This window comes from Adelges cooleyi, unplaced genomic scaffold (genome assembly GCF_023614345.1).
Source record: "Adelges cooleyi isolate 19-005CV unplaced genomic scaffold, UGA_ACOO_1.1 ACOO_flye_CR_arks_rails_tigmint_CR_PRNA_9, whole genome shotgun sequence".
Lineage (NCBI taxonomy): Eukaryota > Metazoa > Arthropoda > Insecta > Hemiptera > Adelgidae > Adelges > Adelges cooleyi.
The window spans coordinates 14,753,203-14,772,019 of record NW_026096579.1 but is presented as its reverse complement, the minus strand read 5'-3'; the positions used below and the strand labels follow the sequence as shown (position 1 = coordinate 14,772,019).

General features: G+C 32.3%; 2 protein-coding genes and 1 long non-coding RNA gene across 9 annotated transcripts; 1 reads left to right on the top strand and 2 right to left on the bottom strand.

Annotated features, from left to right (window-relative positions):
- Window positions 1-1,298: 1,298 nt before the first annotated feature.
- LOC126846342 (lysosomal Pro-X carboxypeptidase-like) lies at window positions 1,299-6,295 on the bottom strand. Of its 4 annotated transcripts, none has more exons than XM_050585664.1 (9): window positions 5,945-6,295; window positions 5,640-5,771; window positions 4,471-4,611; window positions 3,893-4,236; window positions 3,495-3,652; window positions 3,213-3,385; window positions 2,932-3,096; window positions 2,342-2,529; window positions 1,299-2,146 (listed from the first exon to the last, which is right to left on the bottom strand). In XM_050585664.1, the coding sequence occupies exons 2-9, from the start codon at window positions 5,727-5,729 to the stop codon at window positions 1,867-1,869; spliced, it is 1,539 nt and encodes a 512-aa protein (XP_050441621.1). In that variant the 5' UTR covers window positions 5,730-5,771; window positions 5,945-6,295; the 3' UTR covers window positions 1,299-1,866. The 4 variants fall into 4 exon arrangements, with proteins under 4 accessions (XP_050441621.1, XP_050441622.1, XP_050441624.1 ...); XM_050585665.1 differs by having other exon boundaries at window positions 5,970-6,295; XM_050585667.1 differs by having other exon boundaries at window positions 6,083-6,295.
- An 873-nt stretch (window positions 6,296-7,168) lies between these two features.
- LOC126847013 (uncharacterized) lies at window positions 7,169-10,094 on the bottom strand. Its single transcript, XR_007686955.1, has 4 exons — window positions 9,929-10,094; window positions 8,405-8,530; window positions 7,606-7,817; window positions 7,169-7,317 (listed from the first exon to the last, which is right to left on the bottom strand). It is a non-coding gene; the product is annotated as an uncharacterized LOC126847013 (long non-coding RNA).
- Window positions 10,095-10,662: 568 nt separating this feature from the next.
- On the top strand, window positions 10,663-18,063 carry LOC126847240 (bumetanide-sensitive sodium-(potassium)-chloride cotransporter-like). 4 transcript variants are annotated; one of them, XM_050587406.1, is made up of 18 exons: window positions 10,663-10,727; window positions 11,482-11,901; window positions 13,225-13,483; window positions 13,570-13,820; window positions 13,885-13,999; window positions 14,071-14,210; window positions 14,382-14,576; window positions 14,647-14,878; window positions 15,052-15,173; window positions 15,240-15,375; window positions 15,438-15,649; window positions 15,751-15,989; window positions 16,180-16,353; window positions 16,623-16,726; window positions 16,801-16,915; window positions 17,003-17,127; window positions 17,215-17,335; window positions 17,802-18,063. In XM_050587406.1, the coding sequence occupies exons 2-18, from the start codon at window positions 11,851-11,853 to the stop codon at window positions 17,929-17,931; spliced, it is 2,721 nt and encodes a 906-aa protein (XP_050443363.1). In that variant the 5' UTR covers window positions 10,663-10,727; window positions 11,482-11,850; the 3' UTR covers window positions 17,932-18,063. The 4 variants fall into 4 exon arrangements, with proteins under 4 accessions (XP_050443363.1, XP_050443364.1, XP_050443362.1 ...); XM_050587407.1 differs by lacking the exon at window positions 10,663-10,727 and adding an exon at window positions 13,005-13,132 and having other exon boundaries at window positions 11,365-11,901; XM_050587405.1 differs by lacking the exon at window positions 10,663-10,727 and having other exon boundaries at window positions 11,366-11,901.
- Window positions 18,064-18,817: the final 754 nt, after the last annotated feature.

Here is an 18,817-nt window from a genome sequence, read left to right as displayed (position 1 = left end):
TTCGACAGCTATTATCATGTTATGTAAAACGTTGACAGCTATTAAACCATACTTTTGACGGCAATCTTTTTTTTTTACCATACAGCTGCGACAACTGATGATACACAAATAAAAAAATAACCTAATTTTGATAGCTCTATTTTACACAAAACCAATAGGTTCAAGTCGAACACGATTAATTTAAATTATTTAGTGTTCAAATATTTTACTCGAATTTTCTAAATATGTCTAACAACGGGGGACATAGAAGAACTTTATCTACGGGGAAGCGTTTTTAGTATTTTGATGACTTAAGTACAAGTAAAATTATTCATTCGTGAAGTAATAATAAGTATACACTATAGTTGAAACTACAAATTAAGGTTTTTCGAAAAATTGCCTATATTTTACTACTTAGAAATGAGCTGGGTAGCGTCCTCTTAAGTATTACAAGTTAATTATTAGCTAGGTTTTAATAATTCTACCGACTTGGACTAAGTAGCTGTTGTTGACTTATATTTGTTTTTTATCCCAACAAATGTTTACAACATAAATTAGAGTAACATTTTAGACTAACAAGTATGAAAAAATAAAGTACCTCTTCATTATTAGTTTTATATTAGAAAAACAATTAATGAAAATAAAATGATGCCGTACTTACATTTTGGTACAACTGAAGCAACATTAAAACTGCCTATTTAAAATTAAAGGTGAAAACAAGTATTCACTGCGTTTATTTTTACTGCACGTTATAACTAGGAATTCATTTGCTGATTTCATCACAATCAAACGCTTCGATGCGAATATGAAAATAGTACAAATCCAATGCAGTCTAAACAAGCTTAATATAAACCAACGCAGTAAGTAATTAAAAATTTGGCTTTTTCGTGTTGCTCAAAATCTGAGAATTTTTCAAATATTTTTTTTACTGAAAGCTGAGAAAATTGTATACAAAATGTGTAAATTTAAACCTGAATTCTCTATAAAAACGCTTAGAAAAACAAAAACAAAAAGAGATAAAAAATCATAGAAATGTCGAAAAATACAACCACAATAATTAAAATAGTTAAAATAATTATTATGTGTAAAAATAAGATAATTTTTCGTTTTGGTTAAAAAGAACAATTTGGAATTATAAACTTAATTTTAATGACTTCCTGTTATTCGAAGAAAATATCAATATATTTTGATATATTATATAAACTATATCAAATATTTTTTTCAGAAATCTGATATCAATTTACATAAGAAACGGATTTTTAATAACATTTTTAATATACGATAAAAAAAAAGGGTAAACAAATAATCAAATACATACATCCCAGTTAAAATACAGTCAACTAATAATATTGACATGGTGTATTTATGAATTACCACGCAGTAGGGAAACAAACATACAAATATAAGATAATATAGTGGCCAACAAGTGTTCAAATAAAAATTAAAAAAAACTTCAACTACCATAACATGTATTATTTATACTAGCTACGCGTTTGAATTAATCTAGTAGGCTATTACTGCACTGCATGTACATAATAATATAGGCATTTGCTTACACAACTGAATTTACATATTTTTATTGGTTCCGGTCTTATGGATTTTTGGGAAAAATTGTAAGACCAAGGATGAGATTTTTTTTTTTTTATATTAATAAAACAAGCATAAAAGTTGTTTATAACAATAAAAAAGAGACCACGCTTCAGTGTAACGGATTAGATTTTTATAGAAAGTATTATCATTAGTAATAATTTTTGTTGTTATAGGAATTTTGTGTCCAGATTTTTTCTTATATAATATTAGGTAAAAACATAATTATAAACTATCCATTATTTCGTTGAAAAATATAATTTAAAGGACTTTATCTTTCAACTTTGGTGCCTTGTCGTATTACATTTTGCGCGATAAGTTCTTCAATAGTTCTACTTCAATAGTATAATCGATGATCCGATTTAGATCTCGATTTAGCTGGTTTTTGCGGTAGCCGTCGATCCATTTTCTAATACTGTTCTTGTAGTATTTCCTGGCTTCGATCACCGATTGAGGGTCCTCGGCGTTCGACGCTCTCAAGTCCAAATGGTGTGCCGATTCTGGTATTATGACAGCTTGAACGGTATTAGAAATGTTGTACAACACTCCTCCGCTAGACCAAGGATCCAATAGTCCATTACTGAAACGAGATAAGTACATTTAACAGACTTTAATTCACTTTCTAGGGACTTAAGTTAGGATATTGGCCCCTGACAAATGACAGTCCTCCTGACTGGCAGTGCCATATTGATGTTATTATTGTAAACATTTTAACAAAACGTCCACAAATGTACACTTGTGGGTATTTTGTTATGAAGGTTCAGCTCTTTTTTACCTAAATATGATGTTTGACGATGCCAGCAGGTGTTTACCGCCGTAAATCTTCTTGGCTAGATCTATTGCCGGATAAACGCCGTACTGGTTGTAGCACTGTTGAGCGAAATCGTCAAAATTCCACGGAGACGTCTCAAATATATCTTTGATGCCGTTAGCGCACATGGGCATGACCATCTCGGTGCAAGCCTACTTACAAAACAATATGTTTTATAGATAAAAAAAAACACACAGAAATAGAGTTGTACCACCGGCAGAAGGTATCAGTAGACAGTGGCTTATTTAGTATTATGCCAAAGAAGGATATATGCGTGGGGCCTAAATATTTCTACAAGACATAAGTATTTTGCATCTTGACAATGTTGTGTAAAATTAAATGGTGTTATTTTTGCAGTGTAAGTTGTGTCTTACGCTAATTTTTTGTGTGATAATTAAGTACCACGGAAAAGGTCGATTAGTGGTTAACAGATGCATGTTTAAGAACTACTTTAATATGCAAATATTTACCAGAATGCTGTAACAATAGTTTAATGTTGGCAATGTATTGCGCCTAATGAATGTTTGCTCGCTTTAAAATATGTTACTACCTACTTGGTAACTCCATCCTTTTTCGCCGAGACTAGGTGTAGCCGTAGAAAGAGCATCGAGACATTGGGAAGAACCGGTGTAGTTGAAGTACACATTCAGTCCTTCGAAGACCGATGATAAAAGTGTATAATAGTCGCTTTGAGAATTTGTTAATGGCTTACAAAATTCCTAAACATTTACCAGAAACGTATTGAGTGTAAAAGAATGTTAAATTATTTTTCAATATTATCGGCCAACAATAAATTATGATATTGGTCTGATTTGAAGAATACTCAAGATATTACCTTAATAGGATTTCCGGGCAACGGCATCAAAAAATTAGCAGGATAAGGATAATTGATCATTGCCATGTTTACATATACTTCAGAAGCCCAACCTTTTAGCTTTGACACGTCATCAGAGTTTGTTAAAGGCGAACAGAGTTTCCATTGTTTCGATAACCATTCTTTACCTTCGTCTGAAGGAAAATACCCATAACATCATTTATGATGAAAATTCAAAATACAAGGAAATATGATTGTAGTGCGATTGCATCTAAATACAATTAAATGTATACATATATTTACCTGTTGAGGTGACGTTATCGATGGCTTTCCACGAAGATCGAATTGTCTGACCACACTCTTTGCTGGTTGTCATATAGACAGATGACGTCACTCTATAGAATGCGTTACAAGGTGTCATTCCATTAAATTGCCATATCGGAGCTGACGAAGCAATAGCCCTGGAGATATGAAATTAACCATTTACGATTAAAATTGGTGCCGAGACTTAGCTTCTAGTACTAGCAAAGCATCGGTTTGGTTAGATTTCTTGGTTAGGACCTTATGACAAATTTTAGATTCAACAAGGGTTGGTTTCAATAGGTTTTTACTTTTTAAATTTATATTTACCTAGTTTAGCGTTTTGGAAATCAGGCCGGAATGTTATTTATTATTTTTGTACACTGTTAACGAATACTCACCCTTCGACGGAAGCTGGATATTTCATCCTAAACCAAGCAGACAGCATACCCCCGTATGATCCACCGAAAACAATAACCGGATTAGACCTTGTGGCCGCACTGCCCACCGTTTGGGTATCGTACTCGACAAAATCAGTCGAGGTTAGTAGTTTTTCAACTTTTTTTTGTCTTAAGTACTCAATCAAATCCACGTAGTCGGCAAGTGCTTGTTGTGACGTTAAGTAGCCCAACCGCTGCTTGTCGTCGAACGAAGCATTCCCATAAGGCATTGAGTCACCGTAGTACCTGTGCTCGGCGAATACCAAAAGGGCTTTAAACTCTTCAGCAATCTCCCACATGAAACCCTAAAAAAAAAAACGCATTCATTACCAATTTAAATAGAATCTCACAATTAACAGCCGGATATCGCCCAAGTATCCTATGATATAATACATATGGTTAGACGAGCTACAATATGATATACCACGATTTATATAATAGCAATGTCAATTTTTATTGCTAGTCAAACGTTCATATAATTTATTATGTCAGTATTTGGCTTTTAAAAATTATTGCGGTTGATCTTTCGCCATACTTACTGTGTTTTCGCAAAACATTTCAATCGCCCCTTCGTTACCGGTATAAAAAAATATTGGTCCATTGGTCGAATCCCAGTAGGAATCATTTATCAGATATTTCATCTGAAATGTGTTATTTTGAGTAAAACTGAAATGGTCAACCTAAAAAAATAAAAATCAAGTTGTACAGACATTTACTTATGAAAATTACATGTTGGGCAAACAGAAAAAACGAACAAACTCGATTACTTCCTACTATTGCCGCTAATAGGAAATGTGACAACAAGCTAAAATTTTATCTTAAATGAAAAAATAATTTACTGTATACTAGCACGCATTAATATAACTGACTTAAGATGCTATTGGAAAGTGTCTCAAATTTGTAGTTCAAAGTATATTGTTTTTTTAATTTTCCAATGTCTTATGTCTTATTTTCTTATGTCTACTTATTAAAAGTATATTTAATTTATTTTTAAGTTTATCAACAATTTTTTTCGGTTTTTTAAAGTGAAAATAGTGAAAGTTTTAAGGTTTTGAATCCAATTAATGAGAAGAGCCATTCGGTTGAGACCTCTAATCGATTGACGGGCTTACTCGAACACAAAATATTCAAAATGAAGACTTATCTTAATTAAAAAACCTTTGTTTAAAATACAATTCAGTTGATTGTATTAAAATTTTAAGCCATTTAGGAAAGCTATTATGTACTAATTTACAGAGAGTGGATTACCGTCCTACACTTTTAAGTTTTATAGTTAAACCACCACAATGTCAAAATGAACAGTTATATATTTTGTACCCTTGTTTCATCTGCTGCACATTTATAATTTTTAATAATCCTGTATTATATTAAAATATATAGTTTTATTACATTATTAAATTAAACTATAAATATCCAATACGAAAATAAGTAATATTTGATTAAAATATAAATATAAAGTAAAACTAACACTTTTTAGTTAATGTAATATATGTTTAAGTAACAAAAAAAAACAGTAATTACTTTTAAATCTTTAAACAATTACAAAATGAGAACTTACATTTTATGTTGAACTCATAAACAATTATAAAATTCAATAAATCATTGTTAACCCTCAAATTGTGATTATTTTTTCACAACTAGATACTGTGTAATTTTACATTATAATATATGTAGTTATTAATTTTGAATGGCAATTCGATCGACTTACCGGCACGGTGAAATATTTTGTCTGGTATACATAACTTTGTAGAGAAACTTTGAAAGTGATCACCAGCAAAATCAGTAATAGATTGTTCATCTTCTTCGCATTAAAAAATAGATTGAAAACGTTTAAATAAATCTAAAAACAAGCGAACTCGTTATTTTTTTACACTTTTAACCATATATAAATATAAAATGCTCGTGTTGAATAAAAATTCTTATTAGTTATATTTAAGAGTGACCGATAAGCGTTCAATAATTATTATTAAATAAAATATCAAAACATTACTGTTGTTTAATCTCTTGTGTTACCTTTGAAATAAATTGTGATACCTACACTATCAAAAAAATGAAGAAAAAAAACGGAAAACCTTAACTATAAACAGCTATATAAAATAATACAATGCACAAATATTGTATAGTATTATTAGATAAATAACTATACTTAACATGCACACCATACGAGGAAACATGTACTTATGAACTAACAGCTTCAATACACTTAGTTTACTTGAGATATTGTTGCGGTTTGTATTTCTTAGACTCTATTCCATACTATCAAGCCTTCACATTAAAATAGAAGTGTAAAGAAAAAATATGACCAGTTCTTTTATTATATTTTGGTTTCAATAAATAACAAGTAAACGTGCGGTTCTAGAAGGCACTAATATGCGGTCTACCGTCTACAATCAATGATTTGTTCATTATTTCTTTACCTGTGTACCTATAGTTCAATATCCAACTGATTAAAACCATTTGGGTGTGAAGACCAAAGTACATACTAATGTAAATATAATCCAATAAATCAATGCGGAACCCACACCCTAACACAAACTACATAAGTAACACCAAATAATGTTTAGTTAGTAAAAATTTCAAAATAAGTTTACCTTTCCACTTTGAATTACAGAAAAACTCCCAAAAAATGTCCATATTTTTTAAACGAGGTACGCCATAATTGTTTTTGTTGTTTTGAATGAAGTTGTTTGTTATCTGTTCATTGATATATTCCATAGTAATAATATATTTCATAGTAATAATTAGGAGATGATATATTATATTAAGGGGATGATATATTTCATAGTAATAATTAAGGAGATCTTAGAAACGTTTGTTAAACGATTTTGAGCATTCGCACGGAATTTGTGTTTTTGTACAACTTAATTAACAAACGCTATCCATATATTTAATCCATATATCCATGGATTTAATTTTATCATAAATAATATTGACTTGTAACACTATATATATATATATATATATAGTAAAACTAAATATTAACAGTATATAATACAAATTATATAAGTAAGGTAATTCGATAAACAAAATACTACAACAATAAACAGTAAAAGTAGTAACAAAAATAAAAAAATATCAAAAACATAGCGAACAAATTGTAATACAAATAATGATGAAATACAAAACAATTTAGCAAAATACAAAAGGCGAGTGCGACTGTTTAAGACAGCACGAACTTATGCGAACTTGGAAAATAATAAATAAGATACAAATCTTAATAAAAAAAGGGATGATATTTTCACGGACGGATAGGCAAAGGTAGAACGGTGAACGAGTAACCATCCAGCGGTGGCTTGAAGGCACCAACAGCTGGAGTCGCGATGCTACTGTCACCGTCGTTCTTGCTTGTCTATCACGTTCAAATTAAATTTGGGTTTTGCTCGAATCTGGAATTAACCATATACTTAGAATAGATTAAAACATTTTGACCAATGGATAGGATTGATAAAAAACGAGCCACTAATTACAGCAACAGCAGAAGACACGTCGACCAACTACTCTTTGTCGTCGGCCGATTGAATTTTTTTTAACGTTGCCAAATTTGGAACTAAATCGACTAATTTTAAATTTAACCATTTAAATCACCTACTAATTAAGTTTTTTTTAACTTATTTCTATGGTGGTTTCAATAAGACATCACAGTTACAGATTCCAGAAATAATATTAAAAATTACCTTTTATAAGATACCCGCTCAAAAGCAACAACATCTTCTTAAGTTTTCCATCCCACGGCCCATGACTCGTCTAGCCCGACTCCACAACGAAGGTCGGCCTCTTGGGCAGGTTGTAGGATCCTGGGTACAATTATTAATCATTGTGGCCCGACAGAGGATAGGTTCTGGAGAAATATCCGAAATTGGACGATAGTAGTCGTCTGTGTCAAATCCTAATAAACATATCAAAAGTAAATATAATATGTTTTATTAAATTTATCATAATTTTACATATTTTACCAAAAAAAAAAAGTATAGTTTATACATATTATATTTTTTTGTTGGTAACATTATGAGTTATGTTTATGAACTACAATTAGCCATCTATCACATGGGTTTTATGCTACCAGAGCAGATCTCTGATAAAATCAAATATATAACATTTCTGTAGTTAAAAACTAACCGTACCGAAATAAATATACTATACATATACTACACACTAGATAAAAAAAAAATTACTTCTTATTTAAACAAAGTTAACCTAATACAAGTTTATCATGTTAAGCTTTGCAAATTACACTCAAGCATAGTATAACGCATTTTAGTTGTGATTTAAAACAATTTTTATCTGTGCGATTTAATCCCCCCAAAAAACAAAAATATACTCTTGTTGCGTCGTGGAGTACAGTGATAGTTTTTTTTTGGGGGGGGGGAAGGAGGAGTCTTGGGATATTTTCTTGGATAAATCTAAATGCGTGCATGTTTTTATTTTTTCAAATAAAATATTCGTGTCTAAACAGTAATATGTAATTAAAAGTACCTGTGGCATATTCGGTCTGTAGTTCCTTGAAGAGGAATTGAACGCTCTCCAGGCTATCTGTATCTGTATCCCTGGTTCCTTCAGTAAACTCATCGTTATTGAAGGGGGTGGCGGTGTTGTAATAAACTATAATAGACAAAAAAAAGATTAGATTTCTATGTATAAAATATATATTTTAATATTTGCTTTTTGCACATGAAAAGGTTTAATAAAAGGGTTTTCCTAATATGTACTTAAGGCCCCTGGATACCGACCATTTTTAAGAAGTTCTATATAGACAATATCTAAGAACAAAGTGGTTTGAATAAATTAGACAAGCAGCGAATGCTAAAAATTTGAGAAATTAAAATTGCTTTTATACGCAATTTTAATTGAAATATCAAAAATCGATTGCCACAATAAACCAGAAAAGAGGCCGATTAACTCAAATATTTATACAGAACTGATATCAAGCCATCCTAAATAGGGCTAATTTTGTCAGGCTTTTGATTATAAAGCGTCCAAAAAAACAGACCTTTTTCAATCCCCTTGAGAGGACGCCACACCGTCCATTTTTAAGGAGTAAACATTAGGCAATTTTTCACAAAATTTAAAGCATTAATGTGATGTATAATTTATTATTAGTCAAGTAATTAGGACTCTTATTTTGGTAGTTCAAATATTTTTCAGACTGCCACAGCATCCTCGACAGCGATTTAAAAAATAGTTTTCATCTGTACATTTCTACACATATGAGATTTATTTATTGCTACGCATATGATCTAAATAATAATCTTGGTCAACCCATTGTATGATAACTTTGTCTGGGTTCCCTCTTTGGCTTTTTGTTCTGTTGTCAATCAAACTTACTCAATTTATATTTTAAAATCTGTCATTTTTTCACTGTTTTAATTGCTTATATTTTAGGTGACATTTAAGTTTTCTGGAGTGAACAGGATTGCATGCGGTCGGTTTGTTCAGTCAAAACTCATCATTTTTATTCCATTGCATAGACCGAACCAGTGATCCGATAAGCAATCTGAAAACAGATTTGAATTTTTCATGAAGTTTACTTATGATTAGCCAGGGTATCATTCAGTTTTTAATTTTAACCCATTCCAAATTTGATTTTAAAATTGTATATAATGTTCAAACGTGTTTTATACATAATAGGAATAAGATATCAAAAAAGTACCGTGACCGATCATAAATAAATTTCATGACGAATTCAAATCTGTTTTCAGATTACTTATCGGATCACTGGTTCAGCCTGTGCGATAGAACAAAAAATGTATGTTATATTAACTAAAATGATTTGTACTCATAGACAAAATAATTTAAACTAAAAATAAAACCATGAAGCTTATACAAATTAACCGGTAAATTAATTGACATGATCGAAATTTTTTAAAACCACTGTTATCTTAAATATTGCCTATACAAAACTCCTTAAAAACCAACCGCATGCAACCCCTTAAAGATGTTTTCTATTTTTAAGCTCGACATTCTGGGTAGTATTATTTATGTATAAACTTTCATTCCTACCTTCAGCGTCCTTAGGGTCCTCACGGGAAACTGCAGTTATTGTCCACGTTTTTCTCCAGAAAACTGACTGACATTGTTCTTTGTTCAACTGTTTAGTTGAAACTCGCAAGTAATACATTTTTTTTTACAAAAACACATGTTGTTGGATGACAAAATGGTTAATAAATAAATAAATTATCATAGACTACATTTATGGAAAACCGTTCCATCCAACAATAACTTACCTAGCAACATGACTTAGATATTTTAATGACGTTAAAACATATTGTTAGATCTGATTTAATTACATTCAAAATCATACTCGAATGTACACAAATTGGGCCAACTTTGTCAGGCTTGATTACCTTTGTAAATTTAATTTTTTTTTTAATAATATTTTCTGCACTGTCACTTGTTAAACATATTTTTATTTTGCTAGCATTAAATAACGACAGGAAGTAGAACTTAGTCGACTACTCTCTTCTAGGCCTAACGGTTATAGGTACAAATGTTTTTTTACAAAAATATTTTTAAAAAAAAACCACTGATACAATATAGACATTATTTCACAAATATCGTTAAACTATGATTCACAGCTGTTTTAAAATGCTGCAAATTATATACAATTAATTTAATATGTTGTTATCATATCATAAGGATTACTTTAAAAGCAACAACAATAATAATTACACCTAATATTATTACCGTATTATTCTTTGAGAGTTTATCAATGCGATAATTTTTCTTGTGTAATCCGCGTACGTTTCATTCATATTATGTGTTATCTGTTGCATAATCGAATGCCTAATTAGATACAAAGGTACTTTTTTAATTGGTTGGTAACTCACCTTGTATAATTGTTGTGCTGAAATATCAGTTTTCGATGTAGATATACAGTGTGGGTCACGAGTATTTGACAAGACTGCATTTGATGCAATTGATCCGTCAAAGCCTCGTGACCCACTCTGTACATTTATTATTATATACACCGGGTGGTCCTTTTAACGCCCTACACTATTTTACTGTTAAAACAGTATTGCAAATTATTTTTAATTTAAAATTTTAATTAAACATATACGTTACCGTTTGGGTTTCAAAAATACACTGCAATACTAAAAAGATGAAAATTTGAATATTGTCTCATAATATAGTAATGTAGCATAAACAAAAATGTTTTCAAAAAGAATCATTAAACATAATTGCAATTATTTATTAAAAGTAAGCTAGTGTAGGGCTTTAAAAGAATCGCACCCGGTATATATTTTATATATATTGTAAACATATCTTTGAAATGTGTTGCCAATACTTGTAGTAAGTTCTATTGCACTCCAATAAAAATATATAATCTAAACAATAACGGGCGGAATTAATTTTTTTTTATTGAGTATATATATGAATTAGTAATATCAATTAACTATATTACAATATTTTATTAGTCTATGACGACGTTTTTTTTAAAGTGTGTACCTATATACACCGGGGCCCTGTTCAGTCGGTATACTTTATTCAACACTGTGTGTGGAGCACACCTTGAAAATAGTTCTGTGAGTTTAATTCAAGTGTTGTAATCACAGTTTGTACGACTCAAGATAGTTATCTCGACCAATCTAGACAACAATAATTATTATACTGCAGTCTGGAACAGTGAACACTAATTTCCGCACTAATCGGTAATCAGTTGTTGTTTTTTTTACCTACTGTGCTCACATGTGTTATTGTAAAATAGTAAGTGTTGTAAACGCTAACGAACTAGAAGACACAGGTGAAATAGTAAATTGTCATATTTTTATTTTACTTACTAACAAAAAATATTGTCTGTCCAATGGACTGACTATTATTGTTAATAATTGGTAATTTATTTTTTAATTTAAAAAATTTTATCTACACAAAACAACATTGCGGTTTTTAACTGTCTAAAAAATGCGGTTAAATTAAATTCAAACATGTCAGAAAAAGTGGAAATCGAATTAAAACCCGTCGAATGGACGGACGAGGTAAGTAAAACATAGCTTTAGAATTATTATAATTTTGTAACTACTGTGTGTACTGTCTCTGTAATAGCTACTCGTTTAATTATTATTAATAATAATTGTCAACCGGAATATTATTTAAAAACAAAATGATAAATATTTTTAAAAAGATTCATATATTTTCTTCAGGTATTATATAGTACTTATTGCCATTTAAATCAAAACAATTAAATGAGTAACCAAATTCATGTATTTTTGGCGGCGTATGTATACTCACAGAACACTAGGGAAGTCCAGCGCTAAAAAAAATAGTAGCCAAATCAATAAGTATTGTACTGCAAAGTAAAAGTTGGTATTTGTGAAATTAGCACATTATGTAGGTTATCAGAAAAACTTTAATTAAATTAAAATATAATAACTAATAAGATGAGTTCGGATTTTAATAAGGTGTATACGCAGGTCATAAGTTCTAGTTGAAAGTCTAATTTTTGTATCAATTACAAAATGCTCATCGAGCTTTAATCATTACCTGCCAACCTAATCCCGGTCTGGGTGCAGCTTTATCTAAGAAAACATCACCTTGGTTATAATCCGTTTTTTAACGATAAGGCAACGTTTATTTGCCGAGACTATACCTAATTATTTACTTTTTGTACAGTAACTAGAAAGAACTCACATTTCTTATCATTTTTAGGAAACAATTTCAAATACTTATAAGTCATACAAAAGCAGCTAAACTAAATTATTGCCATCGTTTTAGCAAACGTTTTCTTTGCAAAACTCTCAATCTAGTGACCTGGGGTTCATTCGAAGGTGTTCCTAAACTGTCCAATTATTAGGATCGTAACGTAGAGTTTCGGTTAAATTAAACGGATCTTTGGTTTTTGGTACTTTCAAGAGTTTAGTTCTTAAAAAATACATTATGATACCTAGAATGGTCAATCTGAACACAAGTGTAACTGTTAGGAAAACACTGGACAAATGCTGTCGCAAACAGATGACAAGACACCTTTACACTGATTTTTTTATACTATTTGAGGCGCTAAGATGCCAAACCGATTAACTCCGCTTTTTTTCAAATTGCGAATAATAGCATGGTTGAATTAAAAAAAGTGTATAATTTTCAGTGCCCAAAATAAACTTCATAGTTGAATTTTTCACCACTAGAGTGCGCTAAGAAAATTGGCAATTGTACTTACAAACATTGTTTCAAATAACTTTAACTGCCTGTCCTAAAAAATTGCATTTTATGGAGGTAATGAGTTTGCGCGCCCCATTTGTTAATTTATTATTAATGTATTTATCTCTGTTATTCTTTAGTGAAATAAATCAGTGGAATTTTTCTAGGTGCTATCGTTCAGTGAACTGGTCCGCGAAAAAGAAGGTACCGGAGGTCATAATGGCGTCAAATTGGGATGGATAGAAGGTGTATTGAACCCGTGCATCCTGAGCATGTGGGGTGTCATGCTATTTTTGCAGCTGCCTTGGATTGTCGGCCAAGCCGGCATACGGGATTTCATAGGAATAATTTTGATTTCGCTCATAATCATTGTCATCACTACATTCTCACTGTCTGCCATCAGCACTAACGGCCGGATCAAAGGAGGCGAGTACATCCGCAAAGTATTCCAATCAAATTCCCGTTGCTTTGTCATCAGCTATTGATTTGTATATATTTGTTTTTGTTTTTAGGCGGGCTCTATTTTTTAATTTCCAGATCGATAGGTCCAGAACTGGGAGCGTCGTTGGGAATTTTATTCGCATTGGCCAACACGATTTTGGCAGCTCTGAACACGTTCGGTTTTTGCCTGTCCCTCAAGTCGTTACTAATGTTATACGACGTTCGTCTGCTGGATTCCGAATACGCCGTCATATCCGTGGGAATCGCCACTATAGCAATTATGGGTATCATATGCTGCATGGGTATGGACGACGAAGCTAAAGTGTGTACATAAGAATCTGTGTTGCTTCTAAATTCTGACCAAGTTTCTTTGATCCGTTTACCAGGTTCAAAACTTGTTAATCGCTTTCGTAGTAGCTGCAATTGTCGACGTCGTTCTAGGCTCAGCCTTGGGACCGAGAGACGACCGGGCAAGAGCATCCGGTTTCACTGGGTTTAACTGTAACTCCTCTTGACCGTTTTTCAGGTCGTTGGTCAATTGGATTTTAATCCATTGCGGTTTTTTCTTTTAGCCAATACTTATGCTGAGAACTGGCATTCCGACTACAGACCTGTCGACAATGTGCAGCAAACGTTTTTCACTATTTTTGCCATTTACTTCCCCTCGGTCGCTGGTATTCAAGCCGGCGCCAACATATCCGGCGATCTCCAGGTACACATACACAATTAAATGCAATATAAATCTACAATATATTTTGAACCCTTCAATTGTCATAGTATAAGGTATGTGACGTCAAAGAACAATCAAGATAAACTGGGCGGATTGTACTCTCATGAATGTTAGAGTAGCCATTTAGACTTGCAAACTTCTTTATAATTACAGGATCCAGGTGCTTCCATACCCAAAGGGACTCTCTGGTCGATATTCATAGCTATAACGTCATACGTCGCACTAACAGTTGTGACAGGCTCCGTACACTTAAGAGAAGCCAGCGGTATTGTCGGCGAACTCCAAGATGGATCTTATTTGAACTGTTCAAGCAGGCATTGTGAACACGGATTGTACAATGACGATAAAGTAAAGACGGAGCTCAATGACATTGTGAAAGGTCTGCCGGCACTCTGACGTTTCGTGTTGTCGATTTCAGTTGATGCAGTCGATATCCGTGTGGCCGATTATTATTTATTTCGGTTGTTTTGCGGCCACCATTAGCTCTGCTCTGACCGCATTAATTGCCGTGCCTAAAATATTACAGAAAATGGGCCAGGACAAAGTGTATCCGTTCCTGAAATACCTGACCAAAGGCTATGGCAAAACAAACGAACCTTACCGCGCTCATTGTCTGTCAGTTATAATAGCGTCCACCTTTATTGTCATAGGTAAGTCAACTGGATTATACACACCAATTAGCCACTGTAGCAGGGGGTTTCTGCTTCAGATTTGTTCTTTTGGTAGCCCGAGCAAGTCTGGTTTACATACAAAGACAAACAGTCATTAAAAATATTTTTTGGCTCCTCTGTTTCTTATCTGATTATTTAAATATACTCTTTAGGTGATCTCAACGTTCTCGCCTCATTTTCAACGAATATTTACTTATGCACTTACGCATTGTTGAACATTTGCACCTTTCATGTTGCTTATTATAAACCTCTAGGATGGAGACCATCGTATAAGGTATTTTTCAGTGCACATAAATTGACATAATATGGAAAAATTAACAATTTGTATTTTGACGCATAGTTTTACAATAAATGGTTAAGTCTTTTTGGCGCTATGACTTGTTTCGTAGTCATGATATACATTGACATAGCAACATTTGTCATCATCGTTTGTTCCATGTTTATATTATATGCAATCGCAGGCCGGAAAAAATACGGTAAGTGCGCAACATCCGAGTTACAGGCAAACTGTTTTATTTTATGCAATTTTATTGCACAGATCACAATTGGGGCTCGTCGATGCAATACAGACAATACAAAAATGTACTGAACAACATGTATCGGATCAACTCTTATTGTTACCACGTTAAAAACTACACGCCAAACGTGTTGGTACTTTGTGGCAATCCAAAAGCGAGGAAAAACCTCGTGTCCTTAGCTCATTTACTCACTAAAGACAACGGTCTACTCGTGTGTATGAATGTGAAAAAGGTTAGCCATTAAACCCAAATCATAGTCTGCCTTCAGATTTACCTACTGCTTACTACTTAAATCAAGTTACACTTCCTTAAATGATAAATGGTATTTTTTAGGATCACCTGGCACCGGAACAGAGACAAACCATTTTGGACACGGGAATCGGTCGATTCAAAAAGAAAGGTATCAAATGCCTGTACAACGTTTTGGACCAGATCGACCTGGACACAGCTGTCCGAATGATGTACTTGTGCGGTCACGGGCAATTGAAACCTAATATCGTGTTATTCGGCTACAAATCCGATTGGATGAGCTGTCCGGAGCCACAACTCCAAACTTATTTCAACATACTCAAGTATAATACCTAACCTGTCCCTAATACGTTTTTCAATAGTTTTAGTTGTTAAGATCGCATCAGGTGTATCTCATTCCACTGGTATGATAACTAATGCGAAAAATAAGAGTTAACATAATAGGTGTAAATTCATTGAGTGTATTTAGTAAGGATAAGCATTGTTTTGTACCAAATGGATTTGTTTTTTTAGCGTGGCCAAAAATAATCAAATCGCTTCCATTATTGTTCGCTTGTCGCCGGCGAAGGAAAACGTACATGAAATCTCAATGTCAAAAAATTATGTCCAACAACAGAAGGACTATGAAACATGTCAGACCGACAGTCTGCTGGAAATCTCTTCGGAAACGAAAAATACAGATGCAAAGTAAATTCAACTGAATTAGTATAAAAATTATCGTGCCGATATTTTACAATATAATTGTACAAAACCCTTGTCGATCATAAGATTTTTAATGATAATAACCGAACGATATTATCACAAATTAGACACAATTTCATCATAATATCCAATCTGGTAACACTGATTTCATTTCCAGTCATGTGACGTCATGGTTTTTGTTTACATGCCTAGCGAGCTATCTATTTTCGTATAGGTCATCTATTTATTACTTTAAATTGTTTTTTTTTTCACAGGGGAACCGATTGTTCGGTGAGAATAATAGAAAACAAAGGGTTTTCGTTCAAAACAAAAAAATATGAAGGAGTGGTAGACGTTTGGTGGCTGTACGACGACGGAGGTACGTTGCATAGATATTACTATACTATTTTATATCTTATCACAAATGCGCCAACAATATTGCGTTACGTTTAGGTTTGGCGCTTGTCATTGCTCACATGTTAAAGAAGAGCACAGCTTGGAAAAATTGTAAATTTCGTATATTTGGTGTTACCAAGGCCGAAGAGAACATATCTACGGAAAGAAACAAGTAAGCCTTGCAGACTTATGTTTATTTACAAAAAGCGTTGGACTGAAAATAACAGTCACCTATATACCTATGTATGTTCTCTCTTAGATTGATTCGTTTGTTGTCGATGTATCGCATTGATTTCGATATAGTGGAAATACTTTTAGTGAACCACGTGAATTCAAAAACAATGGAACGTTTAACTCCTGTTCTAAACCATTCATTGAGGAAAGGTAAAGTAAACGAACGCATAGAAGCCAACAATAAATATTGGTCACGTTAAAAACAATTTTAAAATATACATATTCAATAATTTACAGTAGCTGGACGTCAGTGTAGCGAACAAATAAATAATAATAAGAACAGAGACACGTTTGTTCGGTCATTGTTTTTAAGAGATTTAATCGAACTCAATTCAAAGCAGTCGTCTTTGGCAATCGTGTAAGCCATTGGCACGGATTAGATAAAACTTAGGTAGTGCACTTTATTTGTAAAACAATAGATTTTCAAAAAACGATTTTTTAATGGTTTAAACTCAATGCATTAATAGGTAGGCCATTAATTTAGTGGCAAATGGCAATAAATTGCACACGCTATTTACAATAATAACGTAATCTGATAAGAATTACTGATAACAAGTAGTTGATAACATTACAGATGATTGATAATATTTCTTTGACCACATTGTGCAAAGCAGGAGAATTATTTTTTTCACGTTTTGGTAACACTGGCCTGAGAATGTTTAAAAGTTGTGTGTACATTTTTCGATTTTTTCATAGTGCACTTTCTGGTTTTATCTAATCTGTTCCATTATAGTAACCGAATATCAAATATTTACTATATCAGCTAGACGCAATATATAATGAACAAAATATAATAATTTAGAGGTAACAATTTACGATTACAGATCAATGGCAAAGCCACTCGGAGATTTCAACAAAATTCACATGTGCGTTTTGGACACGATAACCAAAGGATTGACTTCGTGTATAATAATTATTGGCAATACAATTCAAGCTATTACCGCTGAAGCTTAATTTTGGTATTTCGCAATTATTTTTCTATGGACTATGCGGCTATTGTGTAATATGTGTATCTAGGAGTATTTATTATTATTCAACAAGTTATTTATTAAGTTAATGATTTTTTTAATAAATATATAAACATAACTTTTATATCATAACGATAATTACAAACGATTTCACCGCCCTGCCATACTCATAATAGAGTAAAATGATATTTAATGGACCAGAGAGTTTCGTGGCACTGCCTCGTTGAATACTGTCAGCTAAAAAAAGTAAGTTCATAATTAATTTTTTTTTTAACGAGTTTCGCCGAAACATTATCCACTCCGCAGCTCATTAATAATATAACTATAATTGCTTCCGGCTGATGTTAAAAAAAAAGTATATTACATACGTTTCATGATTATTACATTTTCCTATGAAAAAGTATGTGTTCATGTGTAGTAATAAAATAATCTTTATCAGCCCCCAGAGAGGGTTTTTGAAAAATGTACTATTGTTCATATAAATGATAACTAAAGATCGCATGAGGCAGTACTAGTACTATATTACACACAATAATTCCATAATAATATTATAATATCATAATATAGAATTATGATGTTTATCGTCAGCCGCCTACTTAGTTAGCAAAGGGCGTAGCTCCGTAACACCAAAGTTTACAGGAAAACAAAACAAACAATTATACTTTTAACCACAACACTGCATCAATGACAACAAATAACTATAGATAAAGGGTAACGACCCTAAACGTTAAAAATACAATTTTAAGCATATTATATAGTCAGAGTTGGGCGTTATTTATCAATATAGATCATCTTACGTTTGGTCGAATAAAGAGATTATTCGAATAAATTATTTATTATTCGTTATTCGAATAATAAATGCCGAACTCTGA

Bases quoted from the DNA above. Each gene is read 5' to 3' on its own strand.
- LOC126846342 (XM_050585664.1), bottom strand. From the start codon at position 5,729: ATGAACAATCTATTACTGATTTTGCTGGTGATCACTTTCAAAGTTTCT. The intron at 3,653-3,892 runs GTGAGTATTCGT...TCATATCTCCAG, and splicing joins TATCCAGCTTCCGTCGAAGG to GGCTATTGCTTCGTCAGCTC. The intron at 2,147-2,341 runs GTAAAAAAGAGC...ATCTCGTTTCAG, and splicing joins TCGTCAAACATCATATTTAG to TAATGGACTATTGGATCCTT.
- LOC126847240 (XM_050587406.1), top strand. From the start codon at position 11,851: ATGTCAGAAAAAGTGGAAATCGAATTAAAACCCGTCGAATGGACGGAC. The intron at 15,990-16,179 runs GTATAATACCTA...TTGTTTTTTTAG, and splicing joins ACTTATTTCAACATACTCAA to CGTGGCCAAAAATAATCAAA. The intron at 17,128-17,214 runs GTAAAGTAAACG...AATAATTTACAG, and splicing joins AAACCATTCATTGAGGAAAG to TAGCTGGACGTCAGTGTAGC.